The sequence below is a fragment of the Stegodyphus dumicola genome, chromosome 7 (assembly GCF_044657685.1).
Source record: "Stegodyphus dumicola isolate Sdum_Otavi_A_Nest chromosome 7, ASM4465768v1".
Taxonomy (NCBI): Eukaryota; Metazoa; Arthropoda; class Arachnida; order Araneae; family Eresidae; genus Stegodyphus; species Stegodyphus dumicola.
Window position 1 is genome coordinate 92,615,538 of NC_140774.1, and position 27,691 is coordinate 92,643,228.

At 33.4% G+C, this 27,691-nt stretch overlaps 1 protein-coding gene across 3 annotated transcripts in view; it reads left to right on the plus strand.

Moving 5' to 3' along the window:
- LOC118185790 (uncharacterized) overlaps nt 1–27,691 on the plus strand; it is a 74,356-nt gene that overhangs the window by 23,508 nt on the left and 23,157 nt on the right. For all 3 annotated transcript variants that reach the window (XM_085820597.1, XM_085820596.1, XM_035355697.2), the window contains 5 exons: nt 17,640–17,704; nt 18,761–18,871; nt 21,407–21,680; nt 21,770–21,930; nt 26,888–27,019. In XM_085820597.1, coding sequence (XP_085676723.1) covers nt 17,640–17,704; nt 18,761–18,871; nt 21,407–21,680; nt 21,770–21,930; nt 26,888–27,019 — 743 coding nt within the window. The remainder of the gene's footprint in view (nt 1–17,639; nt 17,705–18,760; nt 18,872–21,406; nt 21,681–21,769; nt 21,931–26,887; nt 27,020–27,691) is intronic.

Here is a 27,691-nt window from a genome sequence, read left to right on the forward strand (position 1 = left end):
TGGCTTTTATAATAGACTTTAACCCGTTTTTTAAAAGATATCAGCTTTTATCATAGACTGTAATCTGTCTCTTTTCACCTAAGCTAGAAGTTTTTACAAATGACTAATTGCATTGTTACCATTTGTCTGGCACAGATAACCTCGACAGGTTTTGTGCCAAATTACAATAATCCAATCCAATACTAAAAACAAGACTCTCAAGAACTGGAATGGTCTGTAAATTTTCATGTGGATGTTGAATAAACCGATATCATATCAAAAAGCAAGTCGAAAAATCTTCGAACGTATTTTTTCACATTTTTTATTGAAAGTTAATAACACGTGCACAACGTTACAATGGCATCCATAGCTCGCACGCAGATGAGAAACTTGGTGTTGCCAACATGGTAAAGATAAATGTACCAAACTAACATGCCTCCTTACATTTATATTTACTAATTACGAATAAACATAGATATAAGCAACCTTTTCATCTTCACCATTTACAATTAAATATAGATATAAACAATAACATTCAACACTTAATTATTTTAAGAAAGGTTTCTTTCATTAACTTAAATGTTAAAATAAAAGTTAAACACAATTTAGTTTACATAAGGACATTACCAAAATCTATTTCATTTCAAGCAAAAATATTTAAATAAACATCACTTAAATACACAGTATACAAAATTTATTTCAATTTCAAACCTTCTCTGAATTTCATAAATTTAATCTTTCCTAAAGACTTAGTAAAGATATCTGCAATATTTGATTCTGAATCAATCTTTACAATTTCAATTACTCCATTTTGAACATTTTCGTGAACATAATGATATTGAACTTCTATGTGTTTTGAATTTTTAGTGAAGTTCCCATAATTAACAATTACCAAAGCTCCTGAATTATCTTCATAAATTTTAATGGGGTGAGTTATATCAACCAAAACATCATTCACAACATTTTTTAAGAAATTAATTTCTGTCACAGCCTCAGATAGAGCAATATATTCGGCAAAAGTGGAAGATTTTGTCACACAGTTTTGCTTTTTAGATTTCCAGTAAATTGGATTACCAGATAATTCAATAACAAACCTAGTATTTGACTTTCTGTCAACAATATCACCTGCCCAATCAGCATCAACATAACAATTCATAATATCATTTTTAAGATTTTTACTATAGGTTAATTTTAGATGTTTTGTTAAGTACAAATACTTTAAAACTCTCAAAGCATATTTGAAATGTGTCTCATCATAACAATTTTGAAATCTACTTGAATAATTTACGCTGAAAGGTATGTCTGGTCTAGTACCATGACTAATATACAAGAGTGCTCCTATTAGATTTCTATATTTGACATTTTGATTTAAATTAGATTGGCTTAGTTTAAGATTAATCTCCATTGGTGTATCATAAAGCTTTGAATTTTCAATACCATACAGTTTAGCTAAAGATTCAATATTATTTTCCTGACTCAGTGTTAAGATATTACTTTTCTCATTATCATATTCAATATCAATTCCAATGTAGCTTTTTACTTTATTTAAATCCTTCATTTTAAATGTATTATGTATTTGTTCCTTAATATCATTAATTACCTGAGTATCTTTGCAACATATCAACAAATCATCAACAAATGAAAGAAAATATACAAATACATACTTTTCAGATTTTACATAAAGACAATAATCATATTTACTTCTACGAAATCCTAGACTTTCAATATACTCGTTAAAACACTCATATCAAGCACGAGGGCTTTCTTTCAACCCATATAGTGCTTTCTTTTATTTATACACTCTATTCGAATTATCATTATAGCCTTGTGGTTGTTTAACATAAATCTCAGACACAACATAACCATTTAAAAAGGCAGTCTCAACATCCATTTGATGAATATTTAAATTATACTGACAAGAATATGAAAGTAACAATTTTAAGGTTTGCATCTTAATGACAGGAGAGTAAGTATCCTCAATACTGTCTTTTTCCTGGAAACCTCGAACCACTAATCTAGCTTTAAAAACAGTACCTGGTTTTTTTTTGAATACCCACTTCACATCTAGAATTGCTTTATCCTCTGGTTTAGTCACTAGTGTCCAAGTGTTATTTTTAACAAGACTGTTCATTTCACTGTCCATTGCCTCTTTCCAGTGTCCAGCCTCACTGCATGTTGTCGCCTCCTCAAAGTTACCTGGAACTGTAGCATCACAAAAATTTGCACTAACACAGTAGTACCCAAATTCTTCATGAAATCGAACTGGTGGTTTGATTTGCCTTCTTGGTCTCATTCCACTTTTTGTTTCATCTTCATTTATCACACTGTCCTTGGAGTTATCATTACTCGATTCACACGACACTTCTTAAGGTTCATTCTTCTTATTTGTATCATCATTCTTATCTTCATCATCACAGCCTACACACATTATGTCTTCTTCAATAATGGTTGGCAACTATTATTCTGTTATTCATCAAAACTCTATATCCAAATTCTGTATATCCAAGTAAAATTCCAAATTCAGCCATTTTATCCCACTTAGACTTTCTCTTTTCTTCTAGTATTCTTACATACACTGTACTTCCGTATAATTTCAGTTCATTAGCAGATGGTTTCCTATTGAAAAATATTTCATATGGTGTCTTTACAACAGTATTTGTTAATGTCCTGTTTTTCAAATAAGCAGCAGCTTTAATTACTTCAGGCCAGTAACGTCTGTCAACTTTTGTTTCGGCTAAAAGACATCTTGCCATATCCATTATAGTTCTGTTGTAATGCTCAGCAGTACCAGTTAATTCATGTACATATGGTGGGCATGACTTTATCTTGAAACCTTTTTCTCTTGCAAATTTGTATATCTTGCTATTCTTATATTCACTACCATTATCACATCTTAGTTCTTTGATAGTCTTCCCTGTTAAATTTTGAATTTCATTTACGTATTCAATTAAGCAATCAGAGACTTGATCCTTAGATTTGATACAATAAATTTTTGCCAACTTGCTACAATCATCAATAAAACTCGCAAAGCAGTTCTCACCATTACATCCATCTGTGAGGTCCATTTACATCTGTATGTATATTCTCCAGAATAGCTTCTGCTTTTCTTCTATTATTCTTGAATGGTAAATTGTGCATTTTATTTTCAATACATATGGCACACTTCATATACAGTCAAAAGCTGTTAAAGTTCGATTCCGAATTATCGATTTTTCCGGATTATAGATCATCAGTTTAAATCTGGTAAGATGGCATGCAGAAATTATAAATTATAAATATGAAACTGTAATTTATGAAATAAAGAACAGTTATGATCTTAAAGGGTATCAAAATTTACAAAAAAAAAAAAAGCTTAATATTTATTTGTTTACTTTATTAAACATTTCTTTCAATGTAAGTTGTTTAAGTTGCTTCGTTTTATGCGATAATACTTTCTCTTTAATGCTATAAACAGACATAATTACTTGTTCAGTTACAAAGTTCTGCTGTTCAAGTCCTATAATTGCTGTTTCAAGAATACCGACTAATCTGTCAATCAAAATTTTTTCGTTTTCAATAACCTCTGTATCGCTTTCTACACTATCGGAAGCGTATTATAATGACGAGTAATTTGATTAAAATCATATCAAAGACGGAGTACATCGAGATGAAATACTACATTTAGTAAGGAATTATAAGCCAAATAAAATAAAAACATCTGCCCTGAAGATAAGGATAGTGCTGACAGATCAACTTCCAAGTCACTGCGCGCCGCGGCGCCCCCCCCCCCCCCCGCTCCTCGCCGCAGAGCAGCGTGAAATTGATAAACAGATTTCTGAATGGTTAGAGAAATGAAGGATATGCCTTTATCCATTTTTTGCAGCAATTCCACTTTTTGTTTAATGGACTTCGAAACATACTTTCGCTTTGTAGATCCTTTACATATTAGTAAATATATATCGGAAATTCTATTTGACATAATCGAAAGTTCAAGCTTACTTTTATAAAAGTGCTCTAACAGTCTGCAAAAAATAATAAGCCAGATCCAATTCGAAGATTAAGGAACAACGCAATCTGCAACATTAACTGAATTAGATAATTTTAGCTTAGCTTTTACCGTCCGTTATACATTAAACACGCATGCATAAACGTATTATGCGCGTGCGCACACGTATATTCAAAGCCGTAAAGGTCTTACGCGCATGCGTCAAAACGATGCATGCGCGGAAAGTTTGTAGCTTTGAGGACCGGATTATAGATCATTCCAGATTATGGGTGTCCGAATTAACGACTTTTGATTGTATTCAGTTTCTACAATATTTCTTTAGAGATTCCTTCTAATAGCTGATCTTTGCACATATCCAGATATTTAAAATTTACATGTCCAAATGAACGGTGCAATTTTTCTTTTAACATTAATTTACTCTTGGTCAAATTTGCAAATATTTTACTATTTTTAACATAACTCTTTACTTTATATATATAATCTTTCTTCATTCTTTGCTATTACTACTAATGAACCATTGACATGATATATTTTAGAGAGCTTTTCTTTTGAAACTATTTTATGATTATCAGTAATCTTCGAATAACTTCATAAATTTGCTTTTATTTCTTTTACATAAAATACATTCTTCAATGTTACGATAGATTCAGAGTTATATACAGAAAAAGAAACTATTATATGCTCTACTTTCACGATGTCCACTAAAAGTATGACTACGTCCTCGATTGTTTGAAGAACTTCGACCATGATAAATAGTGGAGCCAATACCACGATAGTTCCTTTCATGGACATGCCAACAGTTCTTTTTAATGTGACCAGGTTTTCCACAATTACAGCAGACATTCCCTTTTGGACCCGATTTTCTTGTTTCAATTTTGAACGCATTTGATTTTTCTGCTGGTGCACAATCTTCATAATCATTTTTCTCTTCAAGTAATTTTGATTTGATTTTGCTCTTCAGGTAATCGACTGTTCTGCCCTTCTCTGGTAATACATCTATTAAGTCACCAATGTGACTGTAATTTAAAGGTAAATGCTCTTAGCATATAGTTAAATTTTTCTTGTTCCGTCACGGTGGTGCCGGCATGTTTCAGCTCGTTCACATACTCAAAATCATCAAAAAATATATTTACATCAGGATAATTTTTCAATTTCACACATTCTAAGTTATTTCAACAAACAATTTATAGAGATGTTGAAGTTTTAAAATACATTGCATCAAATTTCATAATTATATCAAATGCAGTCTCACACTCGTGAATATATTCCAATTGCTTGTTTGTTATGGCACCGTAAATGTAATTTGTAGCTTGGATATGCTTTTTTTGCCATTTTTCCACATCATCATTTTCACTGAGTTTTTGCTGAACCACATCTTTCCACATTTTAAATTGAAGAAATTTCATCATACGCACTTTCCAATTAAAATAGTCCCATGAAATAGTGGTGTGTCGATATCACTGTTTCTTGAACATGCCATTTTTACGCTAGTACCGGTAACTTTTAAAACAAATTATAACTACTAAAATCTTCATTCATATTCACAAACCACGAGAACTGCTACCATGTTAAATAAACTAATATCATATCAAGAAGCAAGTCGAAAAATAAGAAACTTATCCTTTCACATTTTTTATTGGAACTTAACAACACATGCGGTTACAGCCGAAAACATTGCGGCAAAAACGTCGCGGAGAAAACAACGCAAGGCAAAAACGTCGTGCTACAAAACATCGTGGTACAAAACATCGTCGTCGAAAATAAAGCGGTTCAAAAACTTCGCAGTTTAAAAATATCGTGGTAAAAAATAAAGTATCTACAAATCATCGCATGACGATAACATCGCAGACATGCTTCTTTCAGGTTTTAATAACTGTAAATGGATATTCCATATTGATTTGTGATCGCAAGATGGAAAGAAGGATAATTTTTACTTTCATACTTTTTATTAACTAATAAATTTTTGCTGAGAAAATAAGAATGAAACTTAAGCATAAAAAATTAATGCAACTTATAGCACTTAATAGAATTTTAAACCGACATAGTTAACTAACAAAGGCCATTAATAAATCATGTTTATAAAGTTTTTACTGGTAATTTTTCATGAAAAGTATAATCTATAATTTGCATTTAATTTTTTATGCTTAAGTTTCCTTCTTAATTTTTCAGCAAACATTTATTAGTTAATAAAATATGTGAAAATAAAAATTATCCTTCTTTACATACTGCACTCACAAATCATTATGGGAATATCCATTTACAATAATTAAAACCTGAAAAAAGCATGTCTGTGAAGTTATTGTCATGCGATGATTTGTAGATACTTTATTTTTTACCACGATATTTTCGATGACGATGTTTTTAAACTGCGAAGTTTTTGAACCGCTTTATTTTCGACGACGATGTTTTAGAACTGCGATGTTTTCTCCCACGATGTTTTGTAGCACGATGTTTTCGCCTTGCGTTGTTTTCTCCGCGATGTTATCAGTGGACACCACACATGCACAATATTACAACATCATCTATAGCTCGCACGCAGAGGAGAAACTTGGTGTTTCCAACATGGTAAAGATAAATGTACCAAACTAACATTGGAGCTCTCTAGTGGATGAGCCAAAAGTAGAAGAGTGTGGTGTTATCTACTACAGAGGTCGAATATGTTGCTGCGAGTGAGAGTGCTAAAGAACTAATTTGGCTGAAACATCTGCTCAGTGACAACACATCTTGAAACTTCCTCTTTTCTGGTAGATAATGCTGGTGCTGTGAAACTTGCCAAGAATTCTGAATACCATAAACGGTCCAAGCACGTAGATGTCCGTTATCACTTTGTGCGACAAAAATTCATTGATGGTGAACTGTTCATCAAGCATGTTCCTGGTAAAATGCAACTAGCAGACATCATGACTAAACCATTGCCTAGTGTTAGGTTCAAAGCACTGTGTACCTTGTTAGGACTGTTTTCATTTAATAGTCTTGTTAATGAATGTTAATTTAATCTTAAATAAGTTGTGGCTTGTGGATGAAGTATTGTAGTAACAACTCAACTTTGTATCAGATAAGCGACAACTCAGCTCTTAGTTTACTCAAGTATCCTGACTGTAGCATGCAGTAATAAACGGTAACGTTACGTTGCTTGCTCTTAATATGCATTTTAGTTATTTATTTGTGCTTTATTAATTGCTTTTTGTTTTAGCTTATATTGATGTATTGATAACCTCAACATATGTCAGATTTTTTTTTGAGATTTTTACAGAATGTCTCATAAAACATTATTATTTTAATTTTCATTATTGTAGTGGCAGTGGAGCTACATACATTAGCTATATGAGATTTTCATGACTTTTCCCATAATTAAACATAAAAAGCCAGGTTTAAATAAATTTTAAAAAATGCTCTCCATAGAGACTCTTTTACCTTGATAGATATTACAGAATCAATAAGCTCTATAGAGATTTTTTTACTTGATAGATATTACAGAATCAATTAGTTTTTATTTTGCTTTCATAAAGCAAATTGATTAGTCAGCTAACGAGAACTAATTTTAACATAATTTGGTGTTTTTTTCCATCAATTGATATTGTATCCTTAAGATTGTATAAATATATGTGTGGCGACTGCAAGTTGATTTATAGCTTGCAGTTGTGTGATGATTTTTTCTGTGTTTTAGTGATGATTTGCTCATGGCGACATCTGCAGGTCAAATCAAATTCAATATGAGAGGCTGCATAGGTTTTGGGGACAAAACCTGAGACCATGATATGGCAGCGGGAATTCTCTACTGCTCGGAATAAAAGAGCTTTTGTGCACTAGATTCAAGAATTTTGCCTCTTTCAAATTTTGCAAGCGGTGAATGGCTCTGCTGATGCCATACACCCTTACCCAGCATCTGTATTCAAATGAGGAGGGGTGACTTATTGCCATGTTTTGAGTCTTGAATTTGATGTGGTTGATTGTTGCATTTGTAGGCTGTTTAGCACCGTTCATTAGGCATGGCTAATTGGGACTGTGTGTATCATCTATAGAGCCACTCAGTGCTGCAAATTTGAAATGCTGGAATTCTTGAATTTAGTGCGCATGAGCTGTTTTGCCATTGTAGAGACATTAGGTTGTTGAGGTTATAGATAAATACTCTCTATGAGCTAAAACAAAATTAATTAAGTACAAATAAATAACTAAGATCCATATTAAGAGCAAGCAACGTAACCGTTTATTACTGCATGCTACAGTCGGAGATGCTTGAGCAAACATAAGAGTTGAGTTGTCGCTTATCTGATAAAAAGTTGAGTTGTTACTGCAATACTTCCTCCACAAGCCACTACTTATTTAAGATTAAATTAACATTCATTAACAAGATTATTAAATGAAAACAGTCCTAACAAGGTACACAGTGCTTTGAACCTAACACTAGGCAATGGTTTAGTCATGATGTTTTCTAATTGCATTTTACCAGGAACATGCTTGATGAACAATTCTCCATCAATGAATTTTTGTTGCACAAAGTGATAACGGATATCTATGTGCTTGGACCGTTTATGGTATTCAGGATTCTTGGCGAGTTTCAAAGCACTAGCAATATCTACCATAAGAGAGGGAGTGTTGATATTTGTTATGTCACTGAGCAGACATTTCAGCCAAATTAGTTCTTTAGCACTCTCACTCGCAGCAACATATTCGGCCTCTGTAGTAGATAACACCACACTCTTCTGCTTTTGCCTTATCCGCGAGAGGGCTCTACATGAAAATTTAGTGACCATTCCAGTTCTTAAGCGTCTTGCTTTTAAATCACCTGCATAATCGGCATCACTGTACACTTCAAGCTCATTGGGATGACACTTTGCTTGATATAACAGGCCAAAATATACAGTTCCTCTTAGATATTCGCTTTACAGCACACCAATCCGAGGTACTTGGATTTTCAAGATTTTCAGAAACAATGCTTATAGCATAAGCTAAGTCAGGTCTTGCTGCAGTTGCAAGGTACATCACACTGCCACCTGCCTGGCGATAAGGGACTTCTTTCCCTATAAGTTTGTTTACTGTGTCATCAAAAACAAAACTTTTGTCACTTGGAGTTGACACTGGATTCGCGGAGTCCATACGAAATTTTGAGAGAACGTTTTTCAAATAGGCACACTGATTCACAAAAATTGAACCATCATTCAATATTGTTATGTTCATACCTAGAAACTGGTTCAATGAATCCCTTGTGATCTGAAAAGAATGACCAAGTTCACTCATAAACTCCTCCACTTCAACTTTGTCTGTCCTAGCAGCAAGGCCATCATCTACATAGATAAAAACAAGAAGTTTCTTGTCAGTTCTGTGTCTGATAAACAAGCAGGGATCAGCTGTACTAACTTTCAGTTCCTGGTCTTTCAATAAATTCACAAAACACTGATTGCAGCAATGGGGTGCTTGTTTGAGTACATATAAACTTTTATGCAATTTACAGACTCTCCCACTATTATCACTGAACACTTCCTCCTTAAGGGCTCCATACTAGAATGCAGTCTTTACATCAAACTGCTGCAAGTACAAATTTTCTTTTGCCGCCACAGCAAGAACAGCTCTCACAGTGTCATATCTTGCAACAGTGCTGAATGTCTCGTCGTAATCAAAGCCTGCATTTTGGGCATAACCCTTGTCTACAAGACGAGCTTTGTGTCGTTCCAAACTACCATCTGGATTAAATTTCTTCCTCAGCACCCAATGACAGTTGATAACTTTGGAACCTTTGGGTCTCTCAACAAGTTCCCATGTTTCATTTTCATGAAGGGCTTTTATTTTTTCTTTTATGGCTTCTAGCCACAGGTTACTTTCACTTGATGAAACAGCTTCAGAATATGTGGATGGATTTCCACTGTTTTCAAATTCTTCTACTGCAGCTATGTTTGCCGTCTAGATATTCTCCGGATTTCATCCATGCAGGACAGTTTCAGTTTCTTCCAGATTTTCTAACAGGCTCTTGTTCTTTGGATAGATTACGTTCTTCACTCCGAGTATATCTTCATACCTTTCATTTAAGTCTTCCTCCACCTCCACTGTCACAAGAGTGGTGCACAAACATTCTGGTTTGAAGTCAACATCTGAAGATTTTATGATTTCTTTCTAATAGGGAAGATAGATCTTATAACCATCTTTCTTGTTTACATACCCCACAAAATGCTCACAGACACTTTTGTCTTCAAACTTACGTCTGAAGATCTTTGGTATATGTACATAGCATACATAGCATTCGGTTCCAAATACTTTCAGGTGGTCAAGTTTAATTTTTGGCTTCCCAGTCCAAAGCTCATGAGGACTTTTGCTTTCATCTGGAGAAAAACCAGTGTGATTTAGCAGATACACTGTGGTTTCACATGCGTTGGGCCAAAGTGACCGAGGTAATGCACTTGTGGCAAGCATAGAACAAACCATTTCAACAATTGTTCGGTTTTTCCTCTCTGCTGCACCATTTTGCTCTGGTGAGTATGGTATACTGAGAGTTAGTGCTATACCTTTTTCAGCAAGCATCTTTTGAACTTCACCACAGTCAAATTCTCCTCCTCCATCACAACAGAAACTTTTCACAACATGGCCAAGATTAGTGGCTTCATTGAGAAATGTATGTAGGCAACAACTAACATCACTTTTCTTTTTCAAAAAGAAGATTTTACGATATTTGCGGTAGTCATCTTTAAAACAAACATAGTATCTTGCACCACTAAAGGAGCCCACAGACATAGGGCCATTAACATCAACATTAATGATTTCACCAGTTGACATCACTCTATAGGGCGTGACTTGAAGGGTTTTCGATGAGCTTTTCCAAGAGCGCATCCATCACAAAATTCATTTGTCACTGCATATGCTTTACAGATATGCCCATATCAGAAGTTTTCGAACGTGCCGCTTATTTTGGTGACCAAGGCGCTCATGCCATAGTTGCAAAGATTCAGTCTCTGTAGCAATACTTATCTCAGCTGGACTTGCTGGGATAACAACTCTCATAGACATAATGTATGTGCCATCTCTCCAGGGTCCAACTGCAACAAGTTCTTCATTATGAAATAATTCAGCATAACTTTCAGTCATTTTTCTTCAACTCTGTACTTGGTAGCCTGTTGTACTGAGAAGAGATGCTGTTTCACATCAGGGACCTACCAGACATTTTCCATGTGAGCATTATACCATTTACCTTGAGTACAAATTTCAGTGTTTATTCTGCCAGATCCATATGTATAGATATTGTTATTATCAGCAAGTGATAACTCAGTGGGCACAGGAAAATGTTTGTACAAAGTAAATTATTGTTTGTTAGCAGTCATGTGATGTGAAGCACCAGAATCACAGACCGAAACATCAGGATGTGTACTTTTTGCGCCATCGGCAAATACACCTTTATTATGCTTTGAGACATTTGACTTTCTCTTAGTGCAGTCCTTACAAAGATGTGTGTTCAAACCACACTTAAAACAGTTCTTTTGCTTGAAATTACTAGATTTATTACCTACAGGAGTACTTTCAGGAAGTCTTTCCCCATTTTTCACAGTTTTTTGCTTAAAGCCAGGCACATGAGCTGCAAATGCACCATAATCCACAGCAGCATTAGATATAACACGTTCAGTTGTACACAATTTTTCAACAAGATTCTTGGTTGTTCGTTTATCAGAGTCTAGAGACTCCCAAACGTTACTGAATTCTTGGAATTCTGTACCCTCAGTAAGCAATATTTTGCCATGCAATAATTCTTCTGGAATAATACTTGATCCAATACGATTTAATTCATTGTTCATATCCGTGTAGTGGTAGTTCGGTCCGAGGTTCGAATCCCGCGAACGGGCTGGCTGCATGGGCGTTTTCGTGGTTTTCCCCATGTGTAATGTGTATACGAGCCAGTTTCCCTTAGAAAGTCCTCCACGAAAGGCATTCCTCCCCTTAGGCAGATAGCCCTCGTGTGCTTTGCCATAATTAAATACACCAACACCATATCCGTGTAGATTCTTTCAACTTTAGCTGCATGTGTAACAACATTGTGATAAGGATCTCTACCTTATTGAAAAAATTGTGTCTCTTATTGAAAAAATTGTGTCCTCAATAAATTAAGTCTCTGAATACTGCTTTGCTCAAAAACTCTAATTAATTTGTACCAAATGTCCTTTGCATTTCCTTCCTTCAACTTTAGCTGCATGTGTAGCAATATTGTCATTAGGATCTCTACCGACTTGAAAAAATTGTTTCCTCAATAAATTAAGTCTGAATACTGCTTTGCTTAAAAACACTAATTAATTTGTCCCAAATGTCCTTTGCATTCGAGTACGTCATCACTAAATCGGCTACAGAAGCGCCAAACATATTTGCAATAAGCACAACTGCCTTAGCATTATCATGCCGCCATTCAACCACTTTCGTCACATGCTCATCTGCACTAAAATCACCGTTTACAGCGACCGGACAAATTTTAGTTCCATCAATAATTGACGTGAGATCATATTGTTCAAAGTGCATTTTCATTTGCCACTTCCACTTGCTCCAATTTTCTGCACCTTCTAGTTTATCAATTTGTACTTTCAAATCCACAGCATCTCGCTGTTAGGCCTAGCACGCAGTTCACTTTGCTTTTAAAAAATTTTAGCAGATATTAAATTCACGCAGATTTAAAACACGCTAAGCCCTTAGCCCATTGAGGTTATCGATAAATACTCTCTATGAGGTAAAACAAAAAAGCAATTAATTAAGTATAAATAAGATGCATATTAAGAGCAAGCAATGTAACTGTTTATTATTGCATTCTACAGTTGATGATACTTGTATAAACATTAAAGTTGAGTTGTCGCTTGTCTGATACAAAGTTGAGTTGTTACTACAATATAGGTATTGTTTGGAAGTAGTAAGGTGAAAAATATGCCGGGAATCAAACCGCAGACCTGTCAATTATGCGTTGAGTGTGTTCACCACTACACCACAACGGCTTGTTAAGAAGGTGGGAGAAACACCTTATATACTCCCCTTTTTAAAGGGTAAGTGGGGTTTTTTAGGGGATGTAATCGCCAATCCCTGGGTGAGGAGAATCATCGTCCAACATCCTTTTAATTTGAGCGCCACTGTAGAGACATTAGGTAAGCAGGTAAGATGAAAATATACAATGACTTTGCCGAGAATTGAAATGCAGACCTCTCAGTTACGTGCTGAGTGTGCAGATCACTACACCACGAAAGCTCGTTAAGAAGGTGGAAGAAATACCTTATACCATAATGGTAGAGAATTCTCTCGCATGAAACGAAATTTCGGAAACCAAGTGACTTCTTGGTTCTTCACGCTTCTGATTTGACCCATAGGTGTTATGAGCAATTTGGCACTAAAATACTGAAAGGATAGAATGCCAAAAAGCAATAAATAACTAAGGCTCTCGGCTGTCACAGCGATGCTCTTTTGTATGTGACAAGAAATTACAGCTCCTCATGTGATATCATCATATCAAGAACACTCACTTGAGATAAAACTGACAAACTACGTCACTCATACCACCTGTGGCAGCTCGCTTGATAAGTGTACAGTGGGTGCAACTAGCCACATCCAACAAATGGAAGCTGAACGACGATCAACCATATCAAAACATGGCAACAAGTCGTGCCTTCCATTAGCATACAGATGCTGAGGAGAGGGTGTATGACATCCAAGGAGCCATTAAATGGTATCATGTTTGAAGAAATCAGAAGTCTTGAATTTGGTCACAAGAGCTCTTCTGCTGTAGTGGTAGAGAATTTCACTCCTATGTCACAGCCTGAAATTCTGTCCCAACACTTTGGATTCGATCCGTCGATGTCACCACGAGGAAGCCATCCTTAGAGCACTAAAAGCATTGCACAACTGTGAGCTATAAATCACCATGGCACTGCGGTCGCCACATTGCATGCAAGAAGTACTCATGAAAGTACACTCACTTCCAAAAGTTAAGCACGAAGATGTAAAATGCAAAAAAATCAACAAATACTGCTTTGATTGACACAAAATTCGGCAGTAAAGTAGCATATATATTTATGTGTAAAGCAATCAATAATTATATACAGAAATGAAAACAATATTAAATTCTTGTAAGTTATCAGATAATGACATACTGGAGACTTAAACAGAATTATGTATAAACTGAAAATAAACAGCATAAAATGAAAACAAAGGACATTAATAGAGTATGTGATCCCCTCCTCATCTGTATACACAGACACCTTGTGACCATGCTTTCAATTAGGTGGTCAACCACCGCAGAATTAAGCAATTGCCATTCTTCTTGTAGAGCAGTTTCCAGCTCAATAAGAGTGGCTGGAGGTGGGAAACGTGAAGATACAGCACGGCTGAAAGCATCCCAAAGATTTTCAATGGGATTAAGGTCGGGCAAATATGCTGGCCGTGCCATACGCACAATCCCTTCACTCTCCAGGTAGTCATCGACGATGTCAACTCTATGGGGACGTGTGTTATCGTCCATTAAAACAAAAGTAAGGCCAACTGCTACAGCATACAATCTGACAATGGGTTCTAGGACTTCATCTCGATACCGGACAGCCGTTAAAGAACTTTGTTTAAAGATGCGCAAGTTGGTGCAGTATCCTAATGAAACCCCTGCCCACACCATAATGCTTCTGCCTCAGAATGAGTGATGTTGGCTGATGTTTTGGGACTGATTGCGTGTTCGTTGTTTATGCCATATATAGACAGTACACTTGTCATATATATAGACAGTACTATAGAGCAAATCTTGACTCATCAGTAAACCTGACATTGCCCCAGTCAGACGCATTCCAATGACATGTTTTCGGTACCACTGTAATTGTGTCCCTCTTGATTGGACATATAGAGGAACACAAACTCGAGGTACCCGGGCGTACAGTCCACTGCTATGTAATCTTCAGAGTACAATAGCTGCAGATATCGCCTTACCAATGGACGTTGTAACCATAGATGTCACGTATGGAGGTCACTCTGCGATTCCACTTTGCTACAATAGCAATATATTGATCTTCCGCGTGGGTTGTAACAATCGGGCGACCAGCCACAGTCCTTCAGACAACTGTCTGTGTGGTTTGGAATTGTTGGAAATGTTTCCATAAACGTGAAATTACAGAATGATGAACGCTGAAGAAAGAGCAACATCTGTGATCGATTGTCCTGCTTCAATGCGGCCCACAGCACGCCAGCGCTCAGAATCTTCCATTCGTCTTCTGGAAGTCATAGAAACATGTATGTCTTGAAAGCAAATTGTATGAAAGTTTTAAACACCTTCTATCAGCACTTACAATCAACTTCTGTAACCCTTCATAAAGCTGGCATCTTATAAGACTGCCTTTTTTGCATATTTCTTGACATGAAAGCAGGATTGGCTGTTACCTAACATATTTGCATACTTCCCTCTACCTTTGCAGCGAATTGCATTCTCTTCAATTCTGATTGACTTATTAGCATTTTCCTCTCGGTATCCTCTCCCTTTCTTCCTTTTGGAAGTTAGTGTAAAAATGAATCTATCTTTCCCTTAGTTTGGCACTGATGTCTCCATCAGCAGTTTTGTTGTTTTTGTTTTGGTGACAAGGCCACATCATTCTCTGTTTAAAGAACTGAAAAATGCTGACATTAGCAGAAAATGTACTGACACATTTGAAAAACGGTTACTTTCCAGTTATGCACCTGCCAGGCTATTTGCCATATGGCAGGTGGTGATCTATTTGTTCATCATCTGTTACACCTATCTTTACCCTATCACCCATCTTTAGAGTATTTTTATAACTATAAATTTTTTAACCTGCCAAAATGTATATCAGGTGCACAAGAGAAAAGTGTTGAATAAGAAATAATACCATAAATTGAAAAATTTAATTTAAACAAGAAAGCAGCATTTGTATAATATACAGAGGATGTTGTTCACACATTTTTGTAATGATTTGGGAAATATATATATATGAACAAACCATAGATTTTCAGAGTAGAATCAGATTGAAAATGTTCACTCTGAACATTTTCAATCTGATTCTTTTTTGAACTATCCTATCACATCCCTTTTTTGATCCCTTGAGCCCTTTTTTGAACTATCCTATCACATCTTGATTTCCAAGGTAAAAGTCCTTTTCTTCAAACATCAAGGTTGATTTTATTTCACTCCTCCTTCATAATCTTCCAGAGTTCATTCAATGTTTTGGGATGCCGCTTAAAAAGAGCTTGTTTTAAAAGTCCAAATGTACAAATCCATAGGAGAGACATCAGGGGGCTTGGATGGGATACATTTAAAAGGAATAGCTTCAATTTTGTTTTATTTCTCATTTTTTCAAAAATAGAGCAGTAGATTTAGAAAAATGGTTTGGAGCCATAGCCTGATGAAATTTAACATGGTGAAGATTGTTTGGATAAAGAGATGAAATTTCTTCTTTAAAAGTAGATGATAAAAAATATTTCTGGTAGTAATCTGAATTAATTTTGACATTTTTTTTCTACTGTCCTTGTTTTAAGTTTCCCGTTATAAGAGAATCCATTTAGATAAACTTTCCTCTGAACCAACATATTAAGTCTTTTTCGGTAATAAATTGTTTTTTCTATTATAATCAGATAAGTATATTTAAGCCTGATCAACTGTAACTATATATTTAAATTTTTCTTCTGCCAAATAATTTTCATACAGCAGTCTGCACATAGTCTTATGCTGAGAAACTTGTTTCGTTATTAGGCGATGAACATCATGTTTCTTTGTTGTGATTAGCCTTAAATCAGATTTTATAATTTTGTTCACATTTCCTAAAGAGATATTTAAAGATTTTGCAGTAGATCTTTGTGTGGCTGGATTTTCTTTTAAAACATGAGATGCGACTTTAGATTTAACGAGAGCTGTATATACCTTTGTTTGCTGTGCATTTTTTGCCCTTTCCTCAGTCAGATGTAAACTCTGACGTTTCTTTCCTTTCATGTTAATTATGCCACTTATTTTACGTGTAGAAATATTACAACCATGCTTTCCACATCTTTTTTTTAAATAACTGAATAAGAGCACTTTTCTTTTTGGATAGTGCAAAAATATAGCCTTTGATCCATTCTTTATTTTTCAGCGGCATTAAAAAAATAATAATGCTGCTGACAATAATTAAACCTTATTACAATTTGATGTGAGTCATGTTTGTATTTTTAAATTAATATTTAAATTCATGGAGAAAATCAAAATCGTTATGAAAATATGTAAGCCCCCTCTGTACATTTGCAGAAAAGAAAAATTAACTTTATTTGGGAGATTGGAATTACCAATGTCACTTAAATTGAATCTCGGCAATATTTAAAACATTCAATACCGATAGAAGCTTTACACTGCCATCAAATGTCATTTCTAAAACGCAACTTCATTTTGTGAGTTTTTGCACAGATTACATTATGATGTAACATTTATTTCCTTTGGATTTGCATTAGTGCTTAGGTACTATTTTTTTTCCAGTATTAATTTTTGTCTCATATCAAAGATTTTTTATCTTATTGGAAGTTTCAGCTTTTACTACTGCTTTTTGAAAAGTGCTGTCATATATGATGCATAATTTCTATTTTGTGCTAATATTATATAGTTCTTATGTTATTGTGATGTAATATATAATATTGTGTTTCTGCTCTGTCCATTTATTTTTAATTATTTGATGTGATCACTTAAAACATTTTTGGATAATTTATATTGTAGGTGGTACTGCATGTAAATTTGGAGAGCCAAGACTGCTTGGTTCCAGTAATGATGAAGACTTTTTGGTATGTACTATCATACTGAAAGAGATGTATAGATTATAAAAATTTCAGACATGTATTTAAACTATGTAATAAGTATTTGTGTGGGAGCTTTATTGAGAAAACTATTTATTTTGCAAACTGAATGATTATAAATATAATTTTTCTCTTACTGTAAATATTTACGTCATCTTTGGATAGTAAGAGAATATCCAATACGACCTTCGGTAGTTAATAGAATTTACCATCAGCAAATTTGTTAAATTTAGCCCACTTCTCTTTCAAATTATTACATGTGTCTCTCTAAAGTTTGTATTTAAATATTTATGCTGATTGTTGAGAGTAAGAACTCCATAATTTTTAACCTTTTCTGTTGTTCTCTTAACTTGTTTGTTAATGAATCTGTTGTTCTTTTAACTTGTTTACAGCTTTGAACTTGTAGATTTTTAACTGCTTAGTATCTCTTGTTCCTTTTTGAGCTTTTAAAATTTTTTTTTATTTCTTAAAAATGATATTTCTTGAAGCTATAATAAAAATAAAAATTTTGCTTTTCACTTGACATGTTTCTTTAAATCTTTATGAGTTCATAATGTTTTGTACCCATTTATATCTTATGCTTTGTTTTGAAAATGAAAATGAAAAGTTATATTGCTTCACTTACAGAATTTTCTTTTTTCTTTGTTATATATTAGTTCCATGCTGTTTTCTTTCTGTTTGGCGGGAAAGCTGTTAATATTTCTTTATTATTTTTTGTATTTTATCTTGTTCACAAGTGGTTAGTATGTCATATTTCTTGTTGAATTTTATATTTCTGAATTTTATATTCATTCATCAACATTTTTCATTTTCACACGTGAAGAATATTTCAACTTTGAAAATGTTTAGGTTTTATTTGAAAAAAGCAATGTCTGCTATGTAATGTTTTACAATAAAATGACAATAATGAAATTTTTACATAATTTTTAGAATTTGACCTGTGTTTAGAAAATGAATCTAAAATGATCTGCCTCATTTAAGTATGTATTATTTAACTCGGAACAATGATTTCTTGATAAATATTCTTTGTTTTTTTTCAAACAGCTGTCAGAAGACTCTAAAGTGCAACTCTTGCCTCAAGTGATTACATCAAATCAAACTTTAACATCAGTGACCAGTTCAACAAATTCATTAATGCCTCTTGCTCCAAATGCAGTACGTAACATTCATTCCCACTCCTAAAGGATAATGAATTTTTTAAAGAAATGTGTATCTTTATTGGAATATTTGTCAAGTGTGATTTTGCATGTGCACTTTTATCTTGGTTTCATTTAATTTGTCCAGCACTAGAATTTCATTCATATGTGGTTCAAAGTTCATTCATCAACTTTGAATGATTGCTGGCATTAACTCTGCAAAAAGTTATCAATAATTTTAAAGTATTTTTATTGACTATAAAGAAAGCTCAAAGAAACCATACAAATTGCAAGAGTGGAAGAAGGAGATGCCAAAGAATTAATAATGAAATGATAAATGAAGAATTGGATGATCTTATAACACTGGCCAATAGTGTGAAAGTAGTGATAATGAAGATAAAGCACCTTTAACTTGCAAGACGTTAAGTGAAATGTTAAAAAATAGCACGAAACTGTCTTAATTTTAAAATGAGGTAATCCAAAAGCAGAAAGAAGAGAACACTTTGTGATACTTCTTTAGCAATTGGAAGTAAACTCCAATGATGGAACACAGCAATAACTTTTATTTTGCACTCAAAAAAATGGTGACATACAAACAAGAAGAGAAAACATATTCTAACATTTAAAAATAAATTACATTCTTCGTGCGAGAGTCGCACGTGGCACTCGAGTCTGGTTTCAAATATTGCCATACACAAATACCTTAATGTTCATCTATTTAAATTGTTTAAACTACAAAATTTTTATATTATTTAAAGCTGTTACAACCTCTCCCCCAACGGAGAGACTTTTTCCGAAGGGAAAAGTTCTGTAAAATTCGACAATTTAATAAGCTCGGCTTGCTCATTTGCTTAAAGAGGAAAGGTAACTTCTCTGATAAGTTTCCAAACTTCAGGCCAAAATTTTTCAGTTTAAACAAATAATTTTACACCACATTTAAATAGGAAGAAAATGGACAATGTTCAAATTAGTCTCCCCCCCCCTTTTTTTTTTGCGGAGCCTAGATCGCAGGCGGTGCATGTTGGATCAGTTCCTCGGCTATAATTCACAACAAAGCCTTTCCTCAGTTCATTTGTGCCTTTCGGATAATAATCAATTTTCTTTTGTTTTCGACAATTGTTTTCTTCGTATATTGGAAACGGCTTTGATATTAAATCGAAAGCCGAAAGATGATGATAATGTTGCATTGCAAAATGATTCTCAATATTAATTTCTTTATCGATTTTCAAATTTTCGTGAAAATCTTCCACGTTTAATTCCGGTGATTTAACTTCTTCTTCAAAGATATCTTTGGATGCTTTATTTTCTTCCTTCATCAGTTCCAAGATCTTCTCTTCAGCTAATTTTCTTTTCCTTTGAGCTCTACTACTAGAGACGGCATTAAAATGGTATCACTAAGTTTACGTTCAAGTGATAAACTAATAAAATAAGACAGTTCAGTGTTAACAGGAAGTAATAACCTGATATCACTAATATTACGTTCAGTGATGAACTAATAAAATAAGGCAATTCAATATTAACAGAAAGTAATAACCTGGTATCACTAATATTATGTTCAGTGATGAACTAATAAAATAAGACAATTCAATATCAACAGGAAGTTACGTTCAGTGATGAACTAATAAAATAAGGCAATTTAATATAAACAGGAAGTAATAATCTGGTATCACTAATATTACGTTCAGTGATGAACTACTAAAATAAAGCAATTCAATATTAACAGGAAGTAATAATCTGGTATCACTAGTTCAGTGATGAACTAATAAAATAAAAATACGCACGATTATTCGATCTCGCCGGTGCCTCCAAAAATAATTATAACTGTGATACTTCTTTAGCAATTGGAAGTAAACTCCAATGATGGAACACAGCAATAACTTTTATTTTGCACTCAAAAAAATGGCAACATACAAACAAGAAGAGAAAACATATTCTAACATTTAAAAATAAATTACATTCTTCGTGCGAGAGTCGCACGTGGCACTCGAGTCTGGTTTCAAATATTGCCATACACAAATACCTTAATGTTCATCTATTTAAATTTTTTAAACTACAAAATTTTAATATTATTTAAAGCTGTTACAACTTTGAGTGATATGAAACACTATCTATATGCTGTTTTATTCAACTTAAAGTCCCATCAGTCATTGTTCCAAGCAAAATTGCCAGCGTTTTAGAAATTAATTGTATAACACACTTATTAAGCAGTAAGAAAAATCCTCTCTACAAACATTTGTTTCAATTTTTCTTTTAATTGCAACAGTATTTTTATTTGTTTAAACTATACATACATACTTTATATGTAACATATTTTTACATAGGAAGTTAACTTTGCGGAACGTTATTTTGAAATACGAGCAATGTATTAATGATGTGACACCGGCATTCGGCAAGGGTTTCATGTATTAGTATTCAACTGCATATATATATGTTTAGTGATACAATTTAACATATTAAAAATTGATGTATGTCTTGAAAGTAAAACTTCAGAAATTTGCTTTACTCTGAGATTGTTCATTCTGTAGCAAATAATTTTTGGTTTTTATCCCAACAGTTGTCATTGCAACTTGAGGTGGCGACATCAGATCAAAATTTAATACCTGTGACCATTCCTGTAGAAGTATTAAGGATGTTGCTTGTGAATATCTTATGCAGTGTAGCAAATGATCAAGTAAAAGTTTTGGAATCTTCTTCAGGTGATCAAGCAGAATTTATGGACTGTACTTCAAATGGTCGACATGAATTTTTGGAACCTGTTTCAGTTGATGAAGCAAACAGTTTGCGACATATATCAGACTGTGAAACAGGATTTTTGGAATGCACTTCAGGTAATCAAGCCAAAATTTTTAAATGCAATTCAGGCAGTCAAGCAGAATTTTTGGAATGCAATTCAGAAAAATGAAAATTTCTCTTTTAGATGAAAAAATGGGTTCTACGCTAGGTAATAATATATCAAGGGATCAAACAGCAGTACCTGATTCTTTATATTATCAAGTAGGATTGAAATTACCAAAATACAGTGAGCATTCTGTATGGATGGGTTGCCTTACAGACTCGGAAGAGAGTTATGATTTAAGTGTAAGTTCATACAATTTATACTTTAAATTTTTCATTTCCTTTGATGTGCTAACAGCCCCCCCCTGCAGTCAAGTAATAAGATCACTGAACACCGGTAGTTCAATCGAGGTGCAAATTCTGGTGAACTGGCTGCATGTCTAGGAGTTTTCATGGGTTTTTACATTTTTAATATGAATGAATATGAACAAATTTACCCTAAAAAATCTATGAAGACATCCGTTCATAGGCAGATAGCCTTCATATAGCCTATGTAATCCATTGTGTAATGCGAACATAAATTAATAGTTTTAATATGCACCTGTGTCCAAAAGTATCTTTATATGCATTCAAATAATGCTGGTTCATAAAATAACTGATCAGTTGGTATATTAAATGTGTAATTAAATATTAGAATTAGATGTGTTATATTATATATATATATTGATGGAAAGGGCAAAAACAAACTGCACGATTGTTACTCACTTCACTTTGATCTGTCTATACTTGCAATGCAGTAATATGATAATTACTTGACATTATCCAAAGGGCATGGAATTATAATCCTCCTCCTTGATGTTTTTGCAGAGTTTGAAATTATTATCTATCAAGTTATAAATCTTTAGTTCCAAATTATCATTTGGTTGAATCTTGGGAGCTGGGCTGTTGTCAGCCTTTTTTTTTTTGTTTTGTTTTGTTTTTTTGTTTTCCTTTTAAGAATTAAGACATGCAGTTCTGGAATTGGTAAGATGGCTGAATGTTTCAAACCGAACCATCTCTGCTTTCTGGAAGCAATTTAAGAACACTATCTGTTGTTAGGAAACCAGGATGAAGATTTAAAGTAGAAAAACAGCTGCTTTTGAAGACCTTTTTTTTTTTCTATAATTGCCTTCTTGAACAGGCTATGGATTGCTAGGCATTTAACATTGGAGAATGCTGTCGCCATTGCTCCAAAATTGTACAGAACGTATAATGAGTAAAATGCATATGCCAGTATAGTGGAAGGTAAAATCTTGAAATAATAGTGGAATGGAGAGGTGAAGTGTATTAGCTTTCATTCATTAAAATGCAAGTGAAGACTAAATGAACCAAAATTTACTCTTTTACTGACAATAAATGGACTAGCAACTGCTGTTGCCTCATATATTCATGTAAATATTTTTTTGGGAGTCCTTGCAGTGCAAAATAGATGAGTGAGCCTTGCACTAGAAAATTCGTAATTTCTGGCACGGGCACCTGAATCTATCTTAAAACAGAAGAATGGCTGTATATTGTTACAAATTTTGTACATAGATAATTTTAGTGAAATTGTTGTATTTTTTCCTGTATAATGTAACATGAAAATATTAAGAGCTGATGCTCTGCAGGTACAATAAGAATGCAGGGTCAAGTCTGTGTAACAATGAGTAAATGGCAATCTCTCTTATTTGGTGAGATATTCCCAAGCTGCCAACGGTACTGCCGACTAATTTTTGCGAGATATGTCCAAAAGTCGCTAAATCTGGTGACCATTTGGCGACATTGGGCCTTGTCCCTGTATAACTTTAATCAATACTGTAATTGATGCTGTGCGTCATAGTAAGCATATTTGGCCCTTGTATGCTTTTCAGTGAAATCAGATAAAAAAGAAGCACAATTAGATGCTTAAATTCATTGTTAATTTGTTACAATATTAAATTATCTATGCGGTAGATTTCTACATTTTTTAAAATATTAAAAAAAATTAAAAAGTAAGAAAATATTGTTGCGAACTACAAGTCCATAGTTATAGCTTTAAATAATCATGCTAGATAAACAGGAAGATTTTAAGAATTTATTATAAAAAATAATTACACACAGTAAAATATATATTTCGAGAAGCATAAAGTATTAGAAATATCTCAATGGCCAGGTAAAACCTATATAAGACCGGAGAGAGCATCAGTTTCTGAATTGTTACAGTTGTTAATTTAGTGTGAGTTCAGAGTATTGAAATGTTTCTGGGTTATCTTCACTCTTTAGATGCATTTTCCATTGCGTTTAACGTTGTTAGTAATTTGAAGTGTAACTACTTATTGTACTCTGTGATACTGTGAAAAGTTGTACGATTATTTTTATGGAAAGTTCCAGAGTGAAATGTTTCCTTTGATAAAATAAATTTTATCAACCTATCATTGGACCTGTGTGCATTCAGTCTAGTATGAACCGATATGCATGCAACAATTTTTGGTGTCAGAAGTGGAAGCGAATGCCAGTGACAGGAGCGATGGAGCAGTTAAGACAGCTGGTGGCAGCCTTTGCTGCATTCAAAGAAGGGATGAATGTGGTCCAAGAACCTATTAAAGAAGACATGGAAGCTATTCAGGTAAAGATGAGGTGGACACAGAATCCATTAAAGAAGAGGTGAAAACAGACCAAGAGGAGACAAAAGCAAGTTGTGAAAAGATAGAAGGGACCATCAATGCAGTTTAAGAAAAGATTGAAGCAGCTCAAGTGGAAATAAAGATGGAAATTACCGCCATAAATAGAAAACAACCGATACTATGAAAGGCAGAATAGAAATGGTTGAAAATAAAGTTTCAGAAATTGAAGAAAGATTTTCTGCTGTCAAACAATTGATCGAAGAACAATTTCAGCTGTCAAACAACAAATCAATGACAGAGTTTCTGCTGCTGTTTTCAAGACAGCATGAAGATATCCATAATGATAGCTGACACTTTTTAATTCTTACATATACTGTCCTGATCCTCTCTAAAGCTATTCACATATGTGGGAAAGAGCTCCAGACAAGTGTACAAGACTCGGTTCTCTGTAATGGCTAAATCCGAGGCTATGGAAAGCAGAATGGACAGGGTTGAAGACTTGGAGAAATTCAAGAAAGAGTTTCTACTTGGGAACAACAAATCAAAGAAAGAGTTTCTGCTATTCAACAGCAAATTGGTGACAGGGTTTTTGCAGCTGTTGCCAAGGAAGTTGAAAGCTGAACTGTCATTATGACACCCTGTTTTTCATAGATTTTATATAAAATATTTTAATAGCTCTCAGGAAATATTTTAATAGTTCATTATTTAATCAATCAAGATCTTGATCTTAATAATTTTCATTATTTAAAGGAAACAGTTTTATTGTTCGCCTTGAAGTTGTTTTAAAGTAGCTTAATTTATTTAAAAATTTTTATGCAGTGAGATTTTGCTTAGTTTTATATTTGAATTCATCTTGTAAATTTCATGCATCTCTTCATCACGTCATCAGACTTCATTAGTTTATTTTCTTAGTTGGATTTGTAACTTTGTTCTGGTTCATTAGTATCATCGTAGTAATTGATTTTCATCTGTGTATTTTAATTAATATTCAGAATTTTATTCAGTTTTAAAATAGGTGATATAAATATGTTTGGTGCATGATAACCTTTCAAGTTTTGCACTAGAAAATCCACAAACCAATCAATCCAAAACATTGAAGTGATATTTTCTGTTACGAAGTGTTCTGACACCAGAAATGTTAAATGTCTACAGGCATTATCATACATAAATCCAAAACTCCAGGTTACTAGCACCCCTAAATAGCCATGTATGGAGTTTTAAGACATTACCTGCATATTTGTATCTGGTCACAGACCTCTATCAGACACCAAAGTCACAGTTCCGTGATAGTCACTCCATCAAAAAACATCACAGCTCAATGTAGCTCGTTTTTGATGACTGCTTCCCAAATCATGAAAAAGCTTCTATATGATTAAGGAAAGGCAAGTTTCACATTCCTAGCTCCATCAAGATCAAAACACATCTAGAATCACAACTCATGTTATGTCTAGACGTGTCAGTATGTTGCTGTCATGTTTAATTGAGCCAAGAGAATGTACAGTTTCTCTTGGTTCCATTAAACATGACAGCAACATGAATTGAAACTGGTTTACTTGGAAGATGAAGTGAGTGGGAGATAAACCATTAATGCTTTTCCATGAAGTCCAACCTCATAAGTTTCCTGTGGCTGATTCAAATTGTTACGGACAGCTTGAAGATCTAAAACAAATTTCTTGCAGTGGTTTCATAGCTTCTGTTAGCTGATAGTGATAAAAAAACAGCCATGGAATGGAGTTATTGCTCTTCATTGCCCTTTGCCAGAATATGTACAAACTGATTCACTGCTTAAAAAGGGATTTTAGGTTCTTAATGTGACACTTTTAGAGAGATTCAGATCTTATACTACCTCCATTTGTTTTTGCTCTCCTGTTCTAATTTCAGTTTACAAGTTCATCATAACTTTGGCTCTTTTCTTAAATGATGCTTTTTAGTCACAAATAGTGAATACAGATCACTCCCAAAAATTACATTTAAAGAGCATTACACGCCTGAGTTTCAGTACACATTTACTGAAAAGCATGTTGACCTAATTTGCATATTTTGTGTACTGACCTATGTACAGAAGTCCACTTTTGCAAAATAAAAAGCAATACTTTAAATATTTCTTAAAATGTGTTAAATATTTTAAAATTTATTAAATTATGTGCACGAGGAATTTTTTACACTCAAGCTAATTTTACATTTTTAATCAAATTATCAAAAAGTTTGAGAAATGTTAAGGTATGTCTTTACTTTAGAATCTGTATGTATGAAAATGTGGGATAATGGTATATTTTCTTTTTATTTGAGATCAATTGTAAAATATTATTTGTTCTAGAAAGTGTTATACATATTCCAGTTACAGGAGTTGATATTTAGAACTTTCTATATTGTGACATTGGTGATAAATATAAAAAGGAATCTGAACTGAAATATAAAATATCTTCCAAAGAAAGAACATTAGGTTGTTGTTATCTATTATATTTGATTTCTCGACATTTTAAAATATAATTATGTGAAAAAATTATATGTCCTTTTAAGTTTCATGTTGAACGTTTTTATGTTTACCTTGAAATACCTGTAATAAAAATGTATTGCATTTTTAGTACATTTATTTTAGAAATTTTTTAAATATTTTGATGTTTCTTCCTTCCACTTAGAATATAGGATCCTTTTTAAGTACTCCAAAGAAAGAAGAAACTGATGAAGATCTAGAGATAGAGAAGGAAGGTGAAACTGATGATATGAAACAAAATGATCCTTTCATTTCAAGTGCATGGGAGGATAATATAGTGAGTGTCAATCGTTTTTTTTTAGTTCTTTTGTCTGGCTTTTCAGAGGAAAATTTTGTAATGTGAATGTAACTTAAATTTGAAAACATTCTTTATAATTATAAATAAAGAATAATAAATTAAATATTCATAATAAAGCATTTATTTTCTATAATCAGTTTGTTTGTATATATTGTTAGAAATATTACTTAAAAGTAAGATATATATATATATTTATTTTGAATCTTATGAAATATTGTAATATTACTTAAAAGTAAGATGTGCGTAATATTTGGAAAATGATTGTGCAGACGTAGGGAAGAAATAAATTTTAAATTCATTAAAAGAGCTTATTCATAGAGTATTATAAATTGTTTTTAAAACCAAAATGGAAATTCCTCAATTCAGTATGATTTAATTATAAAATTAATTCTTTGATATTAGATTCTCATCATCTGTTAATGATTGATTAAATTAACTGCAGTAGCTTAAGAAAAGGGGTAGGATACATTGTAAAATTTTTGGTTTTTTTCATCTGAAACAGAAATACTTGCTGATCACACTGTCTTAAATTACATTTACAAAACGTACATATACAAAAATAAAGTTTCATATCATTCAAATTGGTACATTTTCGTTTTTTTTGGTAAAATATTTCGCTCCTGAAAAAATAAAATTGCATCTTCTTCTGTG